This window comes from Myotis davidii, unplaced genomic scaffold, assembly GCF_000327345.1.
Source record: "Myotis davidii unplaced genomic scaffold, ASM32734v1 scaffold1703, whole genome shotgun sequence".
Lineage (NCBI taxonomy): Eukaryota > Metazoa > Chordata > Mammalia > Chiroptera > Vespertilionidae > Myotis > Myotis davidii.
The window spans coordinates 66655-86289 of NW_006293780.1; the positions used below are offsets into that span (position 1 = coordinate 66655).

Sequence of the window (19635 nt, forward strand, 5' to 3'; positions counted from 1 at the left end):
CACGTCTCCCGGAAGAGTAGCCGGGCCGTGGCCGGGCCGTGGCAGGTGCGGGCCTGGGTTGCTCAGCCTGGGCTCTCTCCGGGCGGCTGCTGCGGGGGCGGCCCAGGAGTCTTCAGGTGCAGTGGCTCCGGAGTCCTCAGGTGAGGCGGGGGCCCAGTGGGTAGGACGGGTCCGCTTGGGGCGATAATCGCCTGAGACGCGGGGGCGGCGTCCCCTTAGCGGAGTCTTTGCTCTCCGCCGGGTGACAGGCTGAGGAAAGGGGCCTCCGCCGACTTTGTGGAGGGCCCTCCTCTCTCCTCCCTTCCCCACCCCCAGGCCGGTTGGACCGCTGTTCCCCTTCCGGAGGCTCGGCGAGGTGGTGGGAGCGCAGTGGGGATCTGCACTCGCCTCCCTGGGACCCACTGACTGTCCCGCCCTAGGGCCGGCCCAATGACCCCAGCCTCCCTTCCTGCGTGTGGACACCTGCCCTTGCACAGGCCACCCCGCCGCCAGCCCCACCCACGCTCTCTCGGCCTCCTCTCCCCTCTGCGTGGCCGTGTCCTGGGGCAGTGGCCGCGGAATTCTTGGAGGGGTTTGCACCTCTGAAGTCCGTTCGGGACATTTGTCCACCGGGCCGGTGCCCAGGGCCCTTCTCAGCATCTGTCTAATTGGGTCATTAGCGGTCATTAACATGCAGCCACAGGCCTTGCTTTAGAGCCCTGTTAGCTTTAAAACGAGGGGTGCCACGTAAGGAACTAATACGTGTTTTGCATTATTAGGAGAGAGACTGCGCCTCCCACACCACCAGTGTTTGCTCGAGAATAAGGGACCCTTTACATCCGCAGGGAGTTGTAGTCACACAGCATTTCAGCTCCATTTTCACTTGACTTCACCCTAACCTCTGTGAAGTACCCAGGGAGTTAGTGGTCCCATTTCTTTCCTAAGGAACAGATTTAGAGGGTTTCTTGAGGTTATTCAGATACTGAGCGGCTAGATGGGAAAGGCAGGGGTTAAAAGGTGGGCCTGGCTGATTTAGACTGGAGTATCTGAGCTGCCATTTAAACTCTGGGATCTTTCTAAACCTTTTCCCCACTTGGGGGGGCGGGGGGGGGGCGGGAAGATACATGTATTGCTACAGATCGCACAATGTGGTTGTGAAAATCATGTGATGACATAAAAATTCCATCAGCAATATTTACAGGTGCTTATTGTGTGCTACATGCGGGGAATTAATTGGTGAGCAAAATAGACAGGGCCTTTACCCACCTACTCCCTTTCCCTGAGAGGGAGAGAAAGAAAAAGAAACACAATTATAAAACAAAAAAGTGCCTATGAGGGAAAAGAGTATGCGCGAACACAGAATGGTAAGACCTGATTTAGATGGAAATTAAAAGGTTTGGGGAGCAGATGACAATTCAAGGGGAGATTAAGAACCAGAGTTAAAGTGAGAGAGTGTTCCAGGTAAAAGGAACAATGTGCACATTCAAGAAATGTTTAACTTAAAAAAAAAAATACACACACACACACGTATATTTCAGAGAGGAATGGAGGAAAGAGAGATATTTGAATCCACATCCTGCATGGTTCAGGGTTCGGGATCTGGAGAAGGGCCGCGCGCAAATGACAGAGATGAGACAAGAATAGTGAAGACAGTAGGTGGCTTCCCACAGAGATAGAAATATCAATGATGAGAATCATTGATCAGCTGCCTCCTGCACGCCCCATACTAGGGATTGAGCCTGCAACCCTAGCATGTGCCCTTGACCATAATCGAACCTGGGACCCTTCAGTCCACAGGCTGACACACTATCCACTGAGCCAAACTGGCCAGGGCTGTTTGTTAACTTTTTAATACAGTATTCTTCCTTCTATATCACAAGGATTAATTACTTGTCATTACTCTGATTCATTGTGTCAGGCTGTAAGTATTCAAACATATCAAATTAATGTCTGTGCAATCTTATTTTTTTAATTCTTAATTTAGCTTAATGTGCACATAGTAGGTACTGAGTATTTAACTTATTTGAAGGTGTGCTTTAGACAGATTATGTGCACACCTTAAGTTATCCATTGTAGTGTTGCATTTTAAGAAAATATATTTTGTATTAATCAGAAGTTTCTTCAAGTTTTAGCACCGTAAAACAAACTTCAGGGAATTTTTATTTGGTTGCACTGAAATTTTGCTGTATTAGATGCTATTTGGACGCTTTTGCTACATTAACATTTATCCTTTGTTGAAACAGGAGTAATAACAATAGTGGTAGTTGTAATTATGGTACTAGGAACTTCTAAAATGAGTGCCTATTGTGTACCAGGCATTCTGCAGAGTGTTTTTATGTATCATTTCATCTTAAAAGTATCCTATAATATAAGTACATTTATTTTACTTTCTAGATAAAGTTTCTCAGTTTCAGTAAAGTAGTTTGCTCCACATTACATAGCTAGTAAGAAGCAGGGCTAGGCATTCAACCCAGACTGACTCCAGGCTCTGCTGTTACGCCACACTGATCACTTCGTGTCCTTTTTACAGGTTCACCAATAGGATTATTCTGCTGCCATCATGTCTTGGCTTGCTGACCTTGCTGGAAAGGCAGAAGACCTTTTAAACCGAGTCGATCAAGGGGCTGCAACCGCTCTCAGTAGAAAAGAGAACACCAGCAGCATCGCATACAGCAAAAATACTGACTATCCTGAACTTCACCAGCAAAATGCAGACTTGACTTACCAGACTGGATCTAAAGCTAATTATATCTCCTCAGCAGCTGGTAACATCAGAAATCAAAGAGCCACCATCCTAGCTGGCACCACAAATGCGAAAGCGGGACCCAGGACCTCAGTGGAGGCCTCCCATTCTGTTGAAAACTCATCTGTTCCTAGGCCTTCGTCCCAGTTTGTTCGGAGAAAAAAGTCAGAACCTGATGATGAGCTGCTGTTTGATTTTCTTAATAGTTCGCAGAAGGAACCTACTGGGAGGGTGGAAATAAAAAAAGAGAGGGGCAAGCCCCCTGTCCTCCAGAGTTCCCAGACAACAAGCGCCAGTGCTGGGAACACCAGCGTAACCGCCATCAAAACCATTGAAGAAAATCCTGGGAGCCAAAGCCATGGTAGCTAATCAGTCCTCTGTTTCTTGTAGAGTTAAGCAGACTGGATGTGTCATCACAGCCTAATACGTTCTGGTAGTGTTTCTCGTCCTCATGTTCCCTGTCCCCACTGGTGGAAGGGCAGGCCCTCTGAAATGTGTGGTACACACAAGAGAGACAGCATGGAATACTGTCAGTCAATATGCAGTTATAGTAGGGACCTTTGAATTTTGTCTGTAGGGTAATTACCCCAGCATCTGAGAAATTACATCCAAAATGATCCTCTAACATATTTTAAGGTACGAAAAAAACAATTCTGAAATATGAAAGAAAACATAATTTTGGATTTGGGACTTTCTCAGTTCATTTCTTTTTGTCATTGGAATTATAAAAATGACAGGAGGCTGTACTTCATATATATATATTTTTCCACATCTATTCTTGACGATCAGTTTTGTGGGTGGTGGTTGTTTTCCTGTATTCCCCCTAGAAGTAAAACTGAGAGACTGAACTGTGATCCAAGTTCATTTAAATTGCTGTGAAATTATCTCTACCTGGACATCTGCTCATCTGCAGAAATGAGGTTAACATGTTAATGTGGCTAATTCAAGTACCTACTAACCATTTTTAAATGGCAATAAACATGATAGGTTCCTGCAGGGATTCCTTATAAAGTTGGTGATTAATGGGAATCTGTTATGTTCTTAAACATTATAGCTTCTCCCACAGTCTTGGCTGCTGGTGAATAAAATATGCCTTGTATCTGTAAGATAAAAAAAGTGGTAGAGGTGACCATTTAGGGCAGTAGCAATTGATTAATTATGCACACTTCCAAATTTCTTCTCAGCTATCTTTTCAGTGGTTATACAAACATTGAGAACCTAATGGGTGGCAGGATATAGAAGTGAATGAAGTGGTTCAGGATATAGTCACTAGGGTCGCGACCCCTGAAAATACATCCTGCATTTCAGATATTTACATTACAATTCATAACAGTAGCAAAATTACAGTTATGAAGTAGCAACGAAAATAGTTTTATGGTTGGGGGTCACCACAGATGAGGAACTGTATTAAAGGGTCGCAGCATTAGGAAGGTTGAGAACCACTGATAGTGGGTGAGACAGACATATTAACATAATTTACATATAGTGTCATAAATGCAGTAATTGAGGTATTGTCAGAGGGTTGTGAAAACATAAAGGAGAAAGCAACTAATTGCCTAAGTTTTCAGGTCAGGGTTCAGAGGGTCTGTAATTGGAGCTTGGTCTTAAAGAATGGACTGGAGACAGCATCCCCTGCAGAGATCCTTTAAGTTTGTTAGTGTTGTTCTGGGAACACTGAGTGTGAGATAGATTCCTATAAATCATTTTTTGTTAAAAAGTGGTCCCTGGACTTTTTGTATTAGAATCACTTGTGTGCTTAATAAAAAATGAATTATTGGGTATCTCCCCAGACCTCCTGATTCAGATTTTCTGGGAATGGAGTCAGGCATCTAATTATTTTTGTTTTTTAGGTGGTTGCTAGGCCAGTAAAAATTGAAAGTACCATAGTAATGTGATACTAATAGAGGTCTTTTAAGCTTAAATTTGACTTGAATTATTTTTCTACTTTTAAGGAAAACAGCCTACATTTTAATTGTAAAGGAGGGTTCAACCTGATTGACGGGGAAGTTAGTGAGAACCAGTTAATACATGGGAGTTACAAAAATAGTTTTGTTTCTCTAAGGCAGGGTCTCTCAATTTTGTGACTATTGACTTGTAGGCTGAATAATTCTTTGTTACAGGGACTGTCCTGTCCTTTGTAGGATGTTCAGCAGCATCCCTGGCCTCTTAACCCATTAAATGACAGTAGCACCCTAAGTTGTGACAACCAAATATGTCTTCATACATTACCAAATGTCCTTTGGCGGGCAAAACCACCCCAGGTTGAAAAGCCCACACTCAGCTCCTTAGAAGTGGAATTGCTGGGTTGTCGGATGTGACAATGTTCAGCTACACCAATAGCAAACACCAAGTTGTTTTCTTAAGAGGTTGTACCAATTTATAATTCACCAGCTGTGACTAAGAGTTCCTTTTGCTCTGTGTTCTCACCAAAATTTGATTATTTTCTATGTTACTTTTTATATTTTTCTAATCAGGTGTGAAAATGTCATTATTTTTTACTTCTCTCATTGCTTTATGAGGTTAGGCATCTTTTCAAATATTTGACTATTTGGGTTTCATCTTTTGGGAAATAGTTGTTCAAGTTTTTTGATCACCCCCCCCCCCGCCATGGATTATTGATTTAGCTTCCTTTGTAAAGTCATTATTTTAGTCCATTTTAATCATTAAGTATAGTTCATTTTTTAGCATGTAATTTCTTTGAGTAAGGAAAAAATATATTTGCATCATATTCAGTAGCAAATTAAAAACAGGATGAATCTGAATTCCTGATTCATCTGAGGGTTTCTTTAGGTAAGGCATTTAGATTCCAGTTTGCTATATAACTGACTGCTCTGACCTATTATTAACTCTCCTTGCCTTGAAACCCACAGCTGTTCTTTTGTGCCTTTCTAATATTTTCAGTATTGAGACTTCTTTTTTTCCCCCCAAAACAATTTGGAGACAAAAGTGAGACCAAGTCTAATCACCTAAATTACTCCTGATTTTATACTTTCCAGAACTGTATTTTTTTTTAATAATATATATTTTAATTGATTTCAGAGAGGAAGGGAAAGGGAGAAAAGGATAGAAACATCAGTGATGAGAGAGAATGATTGATTGGTTGACTTCTGCATGCCCCCTACTGGGGATCCAGCCTGAAACCCAGGCACGTGCCCTGATTGGGAATGGAACCATGACCTCCTGGTTCCTGGTTTGACCCTCAGCCACTGAGCCACACCAACTGGGGCAGAACTGTATTCTTATATCTATTCTTTATCACCATTCAGTGTATCCAGGATCCTTATACGTCTATAGGCTCCATCTATGAGAATGAAATTTCATCAGAGGAAAGTCTATTGAGAATTTGTTTATTTTTTATGGTATTTTAGCTATAGCAGTCCACATGAGCCAGCCAAAAGGCATTCTACCAAAGTAGACTACTAGTATCTATGTAGTGAGCATTTCAATGTAACAAAAATGTACTCCTTTTTCACAGAAGCTTCTAGTAATTCAGATTCTGGCCATGAAATCCAAGAGGATTCTTCAAAGGAAAATGTATCATCAAATGCTTCCTGTGCTGATCACAACCCATTATCTACTGATGATGGCAAATCACATGAACTGTCTAATCTTCGACTGGAGAATCAACTGCTGAGGAATGAAGTTCAGTCTTTAAATCAAGAAATGGCCTCATTACATCAAAGAGCCAGGGAAACTCAAGAAGGTAGAGCCTTATTCAGATTGCCTAAGATTAGAAATTTAACATTTCAAAAATAAACTAAAACATTGATTACAGCTAAGCTATCAGGAATATGTTAGATGAGCTCAGTTTGTTAGAGCATCATCCTGATACGCCAAGGTTGTGGGTTCAGTTCCTGGTCATGACACATACAATAAATATGTTAGATGAGACTTGTAAATAGTGTGGGGAGGGTAGGAAGAGCTTTGCCAAGACATAGACGGAGGCCCGGAAGAGTGCATTAGGCAGATAGTTTAAGTCTTGTTAGACTGACTAGAAAGAGCTTCACTTCACCCAGACTAATGTAGACAGAGAGATAGAGAGCTTTTCCTGAGATCCTGTAGAGTTTGCTTCAATTTAAAAACAAAGTTTGTTTTGCTGGCAAACTCAATCATAGGTGGCACATGAGGGTATGATAATCTGCACTGCATTGCTCTTTCTGAATCAGTTTCCTAGGTTTAAAGCATATCATCCTTTTGCCACAGTAATGGAAAGAAACACATTCTTTTCTGTGCTGCTGTTTTTTTGTTTGGTCTTGCTGGGGTGTACATTATCTACCCTTCATTTGGGTCTGCATTTTTTGTTGTCTAGCAGAACTCTACAAATTCACTGACCTAAAACTTTCTGCTATCTCTGGTTTTTGGCCAAATGCTTTATGATCTATCTCCCAAAAAAACATTTGTAGAAGAGCAGCTGGCATCATGCCCCTTTCCGACCTGTAAACGGAAATACAGATGTGAATGTTGGCCTTGAAAAATGGGAGCAAAAACATTGAAGATATTTGTAAGCTCCTAATTTTGGCAAGAAGTCAAGTTCTAAAGGGACTCAAAGGAGAATTTGTGTGTGCTTTGAAAAAGATACGTTTGGTCAAATACAGAAACTTCTGTTTGTTTGTTTTTTAGAATTAAACAAAGCAAGAGCAAGAGTTGAAAAGTGGAACGTTGACCATTCAAAGAATGATCGAATAACTCGAGAACTTCGAGCCCAGGTAGATGACCTGACCGAAGCGGTGGCTGCAAAGGATTCCCAGCTGGCTGTGCTGAGAGTGAGACTCCAGGAAGCTGACCAGCTACTGAAGACTCGCACAGAAGCTTTAGAAGCCTTACAGAGTGAAAAGTCACGGTAGCTAATGCTGTTAACAATGAAAACATGAGCTAGGATGATTCTCCCTTTCCAGTAAAAGTAATGATAAGCACTTAGTGCATACTACCTAATGAAAATTTAACTTTTGGAAATTTACAAGAGGGAAAATTTAGTTTTTATTAATGTTGGAAATGTGTGTGATTTAAAGTGGATTTATTATTTGAATCTTGAGATGCATTGTTAGCAAATTCTGAATTTAAAAATATTTGAAGAGCATAGTGTAAAATATAAGTGGTGTGTACTTATATTTGGATTCCTAAAAATATAGATGACATTCCGTTAGAGCAGTGGTTCTCAACCTTCTGGCCCTTTAAATACAGTTCCTCATGTTGTGACCCAACCATAAAATTATTTTCGTTGCTACTTCATAACTGTAATGTTGCTACTGTTATGAATCGTAATGTAAATATTTGATATGCAGGATGGTCTTAGGCGACCCCTGTGAAAGGGTTGTTCGACCCCCAAAGGGGTTGCGACCCACAGGTTGAGAACCACTGCATTAGAGGGAAAAGATTTCTTTAAGCATGTTTCAGTCAAACCACCCTTTTTGTGCTAACAAGCCAACACTCTAAAAAAATTATTCTACCTTGTCACTTGTACCCCGTGGAAATGAGTTATTTCAAGTGATGCATTTTCGTTTAGAATAACGCAGGATCACAGCGAAGGTAGTAGCCTGCAGAATCAAGCTCTGCAAACCCTTCAGGAGAGACTGCATGAAGCGGATGCCACTCTGAAGAGAGAGCAGGAGAGCTATAAGCAAATGCAGGTTAGAAAAGAACAACAGAGTTCTTTTGTTATTTGACCTTACGCTGTTTCATAGCACATTTACTCTTTAACACATTGTATATGGGAAACGTATTTATACTACCAGTGTAGTAGAGTGCAGGGCACGTATTAATACGTTTTTTATAGACTAGGGTAGAATGCGGGTAACGTATAAATACGTAAACTAAAGTTATCGTAATTTTACTGAACGTTGCCATTTGTGCAAAAAATTAGCAAAAGTGGCCTGCGCCACCTGTTAGCGCACGATAAAAACTACCCGCAAACATTAATACAATTCTGCAGTGTATTTCAGAAAATTCTGTTTCTGTGACAGAAACCAAGTATTTGAAAATTTAGCTTGAACCTTATATTTGAAAATTTAGCTTGAACCTTGCTAAATTTATTTTATTTTATATATTGACATACAATTAAAATAGATTTGTTTATCAAATTATAAGAAAAAGTTTATTTAGAAAATTACAGAGGTAGCTGGGCTACGTGGGCTCAGGAAACAGGTTACAGAGGCAGAAAGAAGGGCCCTGGGCGCTTAGGAGAGAGAAAGGCAAAGGAAATGCGCCTGCCCTTACACCTCTGTGGGGAAGAAGAGGGGGTACGGGAAGGGCACTGGCTTGCTCCCGAGAGGGAGAGTGCCTAAAATAGCTACTAATCACTAGAGGTAGACATCTGTTCATTTAATGTGGTTTACAACCAACATTACCATTATTTGACTAGAAGCCAACTTGGAGCATCTGGTTTATTCTTTGTGTTTAAGCCTTTAGTGATTCCAGTTTAATCTGATTCATTTATTTTAAGACAAACTTGTACATAATGTTTAGAGTTTTACTCTTAAATTAATTTTTGCATCTAGTTCAGTGATTATCAACCCTGTACATATTAGAATCACCTGAGTAGCTCTTACTACTTTCTGATGCCCAGTGTCCACTCCCCGAGAGTGGTCCCATTGTATGAGGTAGGGCATAGGTGTTGGTGTTTTGGTCTTACGGGTTCACAGATATAGCTACTGGGCAGCCAGGGTCCATTGGTCCCAGTGGTCGGCAAACTGCAGCTCGCGAGCCACATGGTATTGTGGGGAGAGAGATAGAAACATCAATGATGAGAGAGAATCATTGATCGGCTGCCTCCTGCATGCCCCCTCCTGGGGATGGAGCCCACAACCCAGGCATGTGCCCTTGACCAGAACTGAACCCAGAACCCTTCAGTCTGCAGGCTGATGCTAGTCTATCCACTGAGCCAAACCGGCTAGGGCTTCCATTTGTTTTCTAATAGACTTTCTAGTTTTCTGTAAACCCCAGTCTTCATTGATTAGCTAATATCAGATCAGATCTGGTATCCAAATGACCAGATTCACCTGGGAAATTCTAAAAAAACAGATTTCCAAGCCCACTCTTAGAAATTCCAATTCAGTAAACCTGGGGAGACCTTGGATGGCTGTATTTCTAACAAACTCCCTAATTATTTTGATACATTGCTGTGTTTGGGAGCACAGTTTCTAACAAATGAAGAGTGTTTTTGTGTGTGTGTTTTTTAAAAACACATTTTTATTGATTTCAGAGAGGAAGGGAAAGGGAGAAAGAGGCAGAAACATCAATGATGAGAAAGAATCATTGATTGGCTGCCTTCTGCACACCCCACACTGGGGATCAAGCCCGCAACCCAGGCATGTGCCCTGACTGGAAATCAAACTGTGATCTCTGGGTTCACAGGTCAACACTCTACTGAGCCATCCTGGCTGGGCTGAAGAATGTTGTTGTTTTTTTACCTACCTGTTATGTTATCAGGCTGAGCTACTAATTCCCTAAGATATCTAAATGATGGTTGTAAAATATATCTCAAAGCAGAATGTTGTAAGGATGATATAAAAATTTTTCAGAGTGAGTTTGCTGCACGCCTGAATAAAATGGAAGTGGAACGTCAGAATTTGGCAGAAGCAGTTACTCTGGCAGAAAGAAAGTATTCAGATGAGAAGAAGAAAGTTGATGAGCTACAGCAGCAAGTCAAGATGAATAAGTCCAACTTGGAGTCCTGTAAGCAGGAATTAATTGACTACAAGCAAAAAGCTGCGCGAATACTCCAAGTAAGCATGAAATGTACACGTTTGAATGTTAAGTTTTATGCCCATTAACTGGGAGACACTTTGAGACTATAAGTCTGAGATGATTTGTTTGTGTTTAGCTAGGTTGGCTAAACATGAACAATATTTCTAAGTACTCTCCTTAGAAATATTATAAAAAGGAAGAAATGTCTCTTATTCGTACCACTTTTTTATTTAAATTCATGCTGCCACTACCTAGTTCAGGTCTTCATCCTGTCACCTTAATAATCACTGTGAGAATATTAATGTTTGTTGTTAAACAGCCATTTTATTCTTCCTTGTTAATCCTCTGTTGAATTTTTTAGAACAACTGGTCTAGGCCTCTTCTAACTCTCAGAATTGCCTCATCTACCTTTGTTCCCCTTCCTTAGATCTAAGGTGACCTTACCTTCTTTACTAAAAAAGACTGTAGTCAACTAGTATAGTTTTCAGTTTCTCTTTCCTTTCGCTCTCATATCAGAGGGAAAACATGTCCTTTCATTTTATTTTTTCTAGGATAATTTTTCCGTCTGAGCATTCACTTCATCTCCTCCCACCATATTTAAGCCCTTTCTCCACAAGTCTGTCTTGTCGCTCTGTCTTTCTGCTGCTGCCTTTCTGGCTCAGTTTACTCAAGAACACATGCTTTCTTAGTGGAAGAAGAATGAAAAAATAATCCTTTTGGCTTTTGGGCCACTTTGATCCATTTCCCTGTTCTCCTTTCTTTCAATGACAGACTTATCAGAATTATTGTATACTAGAGGCCTGGTGCACAAAATTTGTGCACTTGGGGGCATTGGGGGGTGTCCCTCAGCCCGGCCTGCACCCACTCGCAGTCTGGGAGCCCTTGGGGAATGTCCGACTGCTGGCTTAGGCCCGCTCCCCATGGGAAATGGGCCTAAGCCGGCAATCAGACATCCTTAGCACTGCTGCAGAGGCAGGAGAGGCTCCCGCCACTGCCGCTGCACTCGGCAGCCATGAGCCTGACTTCTGACTAAGTGGCGCTCCCCCTGTGCAAGTGCATTGATTACAAGGGGGTAGCTCCTGCATTGAGCGTCTGCCCCCTGGTGGTCAGTGCATGTCATAGTGACCGGTCATTGTGCTATTTGGTCAATTTGCATGTTAGCCTTTTATTATATAGGATTATTATATAGGATATGCTGTTTTCATGTTAGAATTATTAACTTCAACTCCCCCATGTAGTTTCTGTCCTCTCTACTTTTCTGAAATTGTCTTCTCAAAAATTTTTACTGACCTAAATGTATATTTTCTGTCCTTTTCTTAATTTCCACCCACTTTGGTTTTGGCAGAGCATTTGATAATGTTAACCCTCCTACCTTCTTGACACTCTTGCCTTCTAATGTGACCTGCACTGCCTTACCTCTCTTTTCTCTCTCTCACTGATGTTTCTGTCTCTGTTGGGCCTTCTTCCCAACCTCCAAAGAGGAAGAGTTCTCTTAAATTCTTAAGCCCCCTTTTGTTATTCTTTCTTACTTTGCATTATCATACATTCACTCTGCTTCTGCCTCAATGTGACTTCAGCATGTGTCCAGTCCTAACTTTTCTACCCCAGTTTCCAAAAATCTGCCATGGGACATTCCAACCTTCAAACCTGCTTCTCCTTCATTCTCCTATTTCGATAAGTATTGCCATCTTCCTGGGCAATAGAGCTTGCAAGTGCAGTCTCATTTTGACTCCATCTTTTCCTTTATCCCCCACCTCTTATTGGTTACAAGCACCTTTTTGATTCCACGTTCATGAAATATCATGTCCGTCTCCTTCAAACTCTTCTTTCTAATTATTTTTGTTATATCATTCCAATTTATTAATTCATTTAAAACGTACTTATTGAACCCCTAACTATTCCCTAGGCTGAAGTACAAAGCACCTACCACAGATGTGTCCTCTTTCTTAAAAGATTGTTCAGTTTAGTGGAAAGACACTGCAGTAATTGATATGATGGAGTTATTGATGCAATAAGCCCTTAAAATCTGCCCGGGAGTGAGGAGGAACTTGAAGGATGAGTAGCAAGACCTGTGGTAGGGAAGAGATTTCAGATAGAGCAGCCTGTGACATAGCAAGGGGCCCTGGGGAACATGAGATATTTAATGAACCACAGCTAGTTCCCTATTGCTGGTGCATAAGGTATTAGAGATTAAGAGATAGGAGATAAAGCCTGGCTGGTGTTGCGCAGTGGTTGAGCATTGACCCATGAACCAGGAGGTCATGGTTCGATTCCTGGTCAGGTCACATGCCCAGGTTGTGGACTTAGTCACCTGTAGAGGGCATGCAGGAGGCAGCCAATCCATGTTTCTCTCACATTGATACTTCTCTCTGTCTTTTCCTCTCTCACTCTCTCTAAAAATCAATGGAAAAATATCCTTGGTGAGTATTAAAAAAATAATAATAAAATGGCAGTATTTAAAAAAAAATGGATGTGAAATTGAGGTGAAAATTTCAAGAAGGCAATCAGAAATACAGGCCTGAAGCTCAGCAGAGGCTCTGGGCATTAACCCTGTGGGTATATATATCCTATATAATAAAAGGGTAATATGCAAATTGACCAAATGGCAGAATGACCTGTCACTGTGACGTGCACTGACCAACAGCAGGCAGAGGCTCAATGCAGGAGCTGCCCCCTGGTGGTCAGTGAGCGCCACTCAGCCACAAGCTGGGCTGATGGCTGGCCTGGCAAGCACAGTATCAGTGGCGGTGGGGGGAGCCTCTCCCACCTCCGTGGCAACACTAAGGATGTCTGACTGATGGCTTAGGCCCATTCCCCATGGGGAGTGGGCCTAAGCCGTCAGTCGGACATCCCCCAAGGGCTCCTGGACTACTAAAGGGCACAGGCCGGGCTGAGGGACCCCTCTCCCCCGAGTGCACAAATTTCGTACATCAGGCCTCTGATGTACGTGTGTGTGTGTGTGTGTGTGTGTGTGACATCAGGCCTCTGATGTACGTGTGTGTGTGTGTGTGTGTGTGTGTGTGTGTGTGTGTGTATTTATTATAGATAATTTGAAAACTACAGAAAATTTTGAAGAAGTCACCCATAATTATATCACATAAAAAAAGCAAGTTTTTGATGGAGAGTGGCTTTCATATACTTATATTTAAGGTGAAAGAGCTGATGGTCTTACTATTGGCCTACAATTATAGCAGTTTTTGAACTGGTCTTCCCATATCAAATCTCTTTTTCCACTGCATCCTTTATACCAGGAGTCCGCACACTTTCTCTGTAAGGGAGAAAAATAGTACATATTGCAGACTTGTGGGCTATGTGTGGCGTCTATCATATATTCTTTGTTTTTATCATTTATCTATTTAAAATGTTTTTAATGATTTCAGAGAGGAAGGGAGAGGGGGAGAGAAATAGGAACATCAATGAGGAGAGAGACTCATTGGTCGGCTGCCTCCTGCATGCCCCACAGTGGGGATCGAGCCCACAACCCAGGCATGTGCCCTGGTTCATAGGTTGACGCTCAGCCACTGAGCTATGCCAGCTGGGCTGTTTCTAACTTTTATAATACTTTTAAAATGTAAAAACCATTCTTAGCTTACAGGCTATACATACAGAAATGGGCCACTCTGACCAAAGTTTGTGAACACCTGCTTTATGTCACCACCAGATTAAGCCTCCTAAAATGCATCTCTCATCATAATATTTCCCTGTCTACTTTCTGGTCATTTGTTTTAGCCTACCAAATAAAATTCAAACATTTAGCCTGGTATCTGAAACCCCCACAAATGGGTCCTAACATACTCTTTGAGTGCATCTCAATGAAATGTTCTTAAAGGCCTTCATGCTTTTGCAGTTTTATGCTTTGCGCTCTGTTTTCTCTCCACCTGTTAAAATCCTAGCCAATTTTCAGACCAATAATAACAGCTATCTTTCAAGTCAAGTCTTCTCTTCCCCGGAAGTGGTTTCCCTTCCTTGGAACTCTAGAGTGATCTTACCATATCCCTCCTTTGCTTGCTTTTATTGCCCTCTCCTAGATACTTGTAACCTCCCCTTTAGTTTATAAGGCAGAGGGTACTATCCGAAGTGAGAGACACTATCTTTATTACACAGGACACTTAGCACAGTGCCAAGCCCATCATAGGTGCTCCATAGGTATCTGTTGAGCGGGTTGTGATAGGAAAAATAAGGGTGAGAAAGAATGAGAAAAAATATGAGAAAAGTCTTAATTTCAATAACATGGTTCTGGGGACTAAAGTCGAAGGACATTGTATAGCAAGGCTCTGTTGTATTTTTATCCCAATGGATTTCCTCCATTAATTTCTTCGATGAAGGATATCATTGGAATATTTCCATAGTGGTTTAGTTGGTATATGATAGACGATATTCAATATACAAGCTAATCTCTGCTTTGCTTTAAAATATTTCTTTTTTTTAATGTAATAGTCGAAAGAAAAATTAATTAACAGCTTAAAGGAAGGATCTGGTTTTGAAGGCCTGGACAGCAATACTGCTAATAGCATGGAGCTAGAAGACCTTCGGCATGAAAAGGAGATGCAAAGGGAAGAAATACAGAAACTGATGGGTCAGATACATCAGTTGAGATCTGAGTTACAGGTAAGATTCCTTACAGTTCACTTCAGAGACAGCCATTTACCCCCAGCTGTTAATAGAGGTGCTGGATTCTGTATTTTAGGGGAAGGGTATTGGTGAGACAACATGTGAAACTTCTGGAATAATAGTCACCATATAGAAGTGAACCTAAAGCAATAGGTTTTTTGTCCATTGATTGACTTCAAGTTATGGCAATAATAAATGTAGGTAACCAGATTCATTCAATCAACAAATGCTTACCAAGTGTCTGCCATGTGCCAGGCATCTTCTAGGCTTGGAATTGTAACAAGGAACCAGACAGAATCTTCATACTTCTGCATCTTACATTCTAACAGTTAAATACAAATTAGATTTTGGCTTGTCTGTATAACTGGGATGTTTTCTGATATTAAAATGGGACCAGGGATTGTCTTTTAATTATAGTTTCATGCATAATCTTATAATCTTATAGTTTATTTATAATTACTATATTTAAGAGTAAACTGAGCCATTAATTTAAACATAGGGTCTTTGACATAAATATAGGAGGAGTCTCTGAGGATGAGAGAAGATAAAGTACAGGGTAGCAAGCCTTCTTTAAAAAAAATTCACAAAGGCTATTCATCCATGCATTAACTAAGAATTATTGATTTGTAAGACATACATAAACCACAAAGGAAAGTGGGGAAGTTGTGAGAATAGTCTAGCTTGTCTAGACATAGGCCTGCATGTCAGATCAGAGATAGATCTCATCCTGGGCCCTTAATCGACATGTTACCTTGCCCAAGGCAGTTTATCTCACTGAGCCTGAGTTTTCTCATTTGTAAAATGCAGATAAAGGTTATTTTGAGAATAAGGATATGTGTAAAAGGCTCTCGGGAAGTAGTAACTGCTATATTTCTGGATTTATTTATTTTTTTCTTATTGGCCAACTAGAAGAGCCGGTAAAGACTTCTGCCCTTGTAGTCTTAGGATTTTTTTTCCTGTAAATAATTTTCAATTCCAAACAATTTTAGTCCCATGAATTTAGAAATTAAATAGATGTTAATTTTATTCATACCTTGCCTTCTTCAAACATGTCTTTTGGGTAGAATTGTGAAAAATATTTGTTTATTTAATATCACATCCTTCCCCAGCATGTGTGGCTCTCAGTGGCTCTCAGCATCAACTCATGAAGCAGGAGGTCACCGTTCAATTCCTCATAAGGGCACATTCCTGGCACATTCCTCATAAGGGCTTGCTCCCCAGTAGGGGGCATGCAGGAGGCAGCTGATCAATGATTCTCTCTCATCATTGATGTTTCTGTCTCCCTCTCCCTTCCTCTCTGAATTAATAAAAATTAATATCCTTACCCCAACCTCATTGATGACATTAACCCATTTTCCTACCCTTTTTCAAGAAGTTTATCAAGTCTATAATAAAGATTATAGTATTAGGTCTAGCAAAATGGGAGAATGGTTAATAATTATAATAGCTATCATTTACTGAGCACTTCCATGATAGGCACTGCACTAAGCCACTAAGCTCGATATATATATATATAGATATATCTCCTTTCATTTATCCCTTATCATAACCCTGTAAGGGAAATAATATAGTTTCATTTGACAGTTTGAAGAAATATAGGTATGAAGAAGGAAAGTAACTTCCCATGACTTGTAAAGTGGTAGAGCCAGGATGTGATCCCTAGTCTGTCTGATTCCAGAACATGTGTTCTTTTTTTTTATTATTATATTTTTTATTGATTGCAAATGCTCAACTACTGAGCCACGCCGGCCAGGCAATTCAGTTCTTTTTGAAACTGCTAGCTTTTGAATACAGATATAAATCTCCCAGTGGGGCACTGTCTTTTCGTACTTCTTTTATTTTTTTAATTCTTTATTGTTTAAAGTATTATATATAGTATTACATAGGTCTCCTTTTCCACCCATTGACCTCTCCCTGGCTACCGCCACCCCCCATCTTCTCATACTTCTTAAACCCAATGGTTTATGTGCCATGGCAGCTATGTTATCCTGTTCATTGCTCTCACCATTTGCCACCTATACTAATAAAAGCCTAGGTGGTCCTCGCGCCCTCGTGCGCAACGTCATCACAAGATGGCCACCACAAGATGGCAACATGCACAGCGGAGGTGGGGCATGGCGGCCACTCCGCGCAGTGAGGCCTGGAGGTCCCATGGCTCTGCACAGCGCGGAGGAGGCCGGTCCTGGCGGAGGAGGCGGGTCGCAGAAGGGGAGCAGTTAGGCGTTAATCAGGCTGGTATGGGAGCAGTTAGGGGGCGATCAGGCTGGCAGGCAGAAGTGATTAGGGGTAAGCAGGCAGGCAGGCAGGCAAGTGGTTAGGAGCCAGTGGTCCTGGATTGTGAGAGGGATGTTAGCAGTCGGACATCCCCCAAAAGGTCCCAGATTGGAGAGGGTGCAAGCTGGGCAGTGGGGCACCCCCCCGCCCCGTACCAATTTCGTGTACCAGGCCTCTAGTATTATATAATGAAGTGTCAGTTTATATGCTCCTTTTAGGCTGAGACCGTGTCTTTCATCTTTGTCCCTCCCGTGCCTGCTGAATCCAGTTCATGGTGCGTGATGATTGCTCAGTACATATTGAACTGAACAGTTATTGATTGCTTTCACATGTAAGATTCATCTTTTTAGGATATGGAGGCTCAGCAGGTCAGTGAAGCAGAATCAACAAGAGAACAGTTGCAAGATCTGCAAGACCAAATAGCTGGGCATAAAGCATCTAAACAAGAACTTGAGGCAGAATTGGACCGACAGAAGCAGGTAAGGATTTTAGATTGATTATTGGAGAAGACTGTCTCCCAGCTGTCACACGAGGACACATCACAGTAAAGCAGCTTCCTGACATTCTTAGGAGATGTGCTTAGAGAACTAGTGGTAGACAGGCCTGGCTGTCTTTAATTGTTTGTTTTAACAGCTGAAAAATAGAGGCACAAAATGGTTATGGGACTTGCCTAATTTCACACAACTAATTATAGAATAGAATAGAATCCAGGATTCCTGTCCTAGAGTTTTTTGTCTACTACGTATTTTTTTTATATTTGTCAGAGTGTATACATATAGAAAACTTAAAAACATCAGTTGATTTTTATATTTTACTAGATTTGTATTTTCTGGACACAACAGTAATTCCTAGTTAATAGAGATATAACATTAGTACCATATTAGATTACTTTTTCTGATTGAGAAAAAGTGCTTATACAGATTATACTTACAAATCATGGTTAAGATTCTATTTCATTGTTCAATTAGCAGTTGTCTGCTCCCCAAGTATATTTTACTTTAATATACTTCTATAGTAGTTTTCATATTAACACAGTTAAACATGTTTATAGCCACATTTTCAGAATAAGATTCTCTATCTAATATTAATAACATCTATAATTTACTGAGCAGTGACATTGTTATAGGCACTTAATTTACATTATCTTATTTCATTTCTCACAATAAAATCACTATCCTGTTTATTTTATAGAAGGTAAAACTATTCCAGCTTTGCATATTTATGTCCTTTAAAGATTTTTTTTTTAAATCATCATTTGAGGACATGCTTCGAGAGAGGAAGAGAGGAACAGAGAGAGACAGAGAGAGAGAGAGAGAGAGAGAGAGAGAGAGAGAAGCATCGATGTGAAAGAGAAACATCGATTGGTTGTCTACTGTACGTGCCCCAATTGGGGATCAAAATCGCAGCCCAGGTTTGTGCCCTGGCTGGGAATTGAACTGGCAACCTTTCAGAGCACAGGATGGCACTCAATCAACTGAGCCATTCTGGCCTGGCAGATTTTTTTTTCATTAGGATTTATTCTTTCTGAAACTGGTTCAATTCTCAGAGAAATACTTGTTTTTATTATGAAAATAGCACTTAAATCTGTTTTTTGCATATTAAGAGAAAAACTTACTGAGTAGCAACCTGTAGAGTACATCATGGGCTATATTAATTTATTTACAAGATTAGCTGTCCTTTCAGAAATTGCACTTTAATCTATTTACTGATCTAATATATATTTAAAGGCAAAAATTTTATATTCTTGGTGGTTAGTGAGATAACTTTCATTTTATTATGGCACATGGTTTCAACCACATTCATTTCCAGTGCCCTTCTATAAAATGAGGGAGGTGAGTAGAAGAAAGTGGAGCTGAATGTAGCTGTGGCTGTTTACTTAGTAAACAGATGTTCTAGATGTGAAGAACTTAACATCTAGATTAAATGTCCTGTAGTGCTCTTTATCAGTTTAGATAATCTCAACCGTAAATTTCATGCTAACCTGGAACTTCAGAAATAAGGCGTACTTGTAAATTATTCTTCTACCCTAATTACCTTCCTCATTTTCTCTCTTTTTTAAAAAAATATATTTTTATTGATTTCAGAGAGGAAGAGAGAGATGGAAACATCAATGATGAGAGAGAATCACTGATTGGCTGCCTTCTGCTCTCGCCCCCTACAGGGGATCGAGCCCACAACCCGGGCATATGCCCTCGGCAGGAATCGAACTCAGGACCCTTTAGTCTACAGTCTGACGCTCTATCCACTGAGCCAAACCGGCTAGGGCCATTTTCTTTTTTTAAAAGGCTTTATTGATGTCTAATCCTATATAATAAAAGGGTAATATGCAAATTGATTGACTGAAA

The 19635-nt window shown here is 40.9% G+C and overlaps 1 protein-coding gene across 1 annotated transcript in view; it reads left to right on the forward strand.

Moving 5' to 3' along the window:
• Nucleotides 1–6: 6 nt before the first annotated feature.
• GOLGA5 (golgin A5) overlaps nucleotides 7–19635 on the forward strand; it is a 32446-nt gene continuing 12817 nt past the window's right edge. Inside the window, exons 1-8 of the mRNA XM_006767608.2 lie at nucleotides 7–140; nucleotides 2510–3083; nucleotides 6198–6425; nucleotides 7343–7562; nucleotides 8226–8349; nucleotides 10240–10443; nucleotides 14843–15013; nucleotides 17641–17769. Coding sequence (XP_006767671.1) covers nucleotides 2540–3083; nucleotides 6198–6425; nucleotides 7343–7562; nucleotides 8226–8349; nucleotides 10240–10443; nucleotides 14843–15013; nucleotides 17641–17769 — 1620 coding nt within the window. The 5' untranslated portion in view covers nucleotides 7–140; nucleotides 2510–2539. The remainder of the gene's footprint in view (nucleotides 141–2509; nucleotides 3084–6197; nucleotides 6426–7342; nucleotides 7563–8225; nucleotides 8350–10239; nucleotides 10444–14842; nucleotides 15014–17640; nucleotides 17770–19635) is intronic.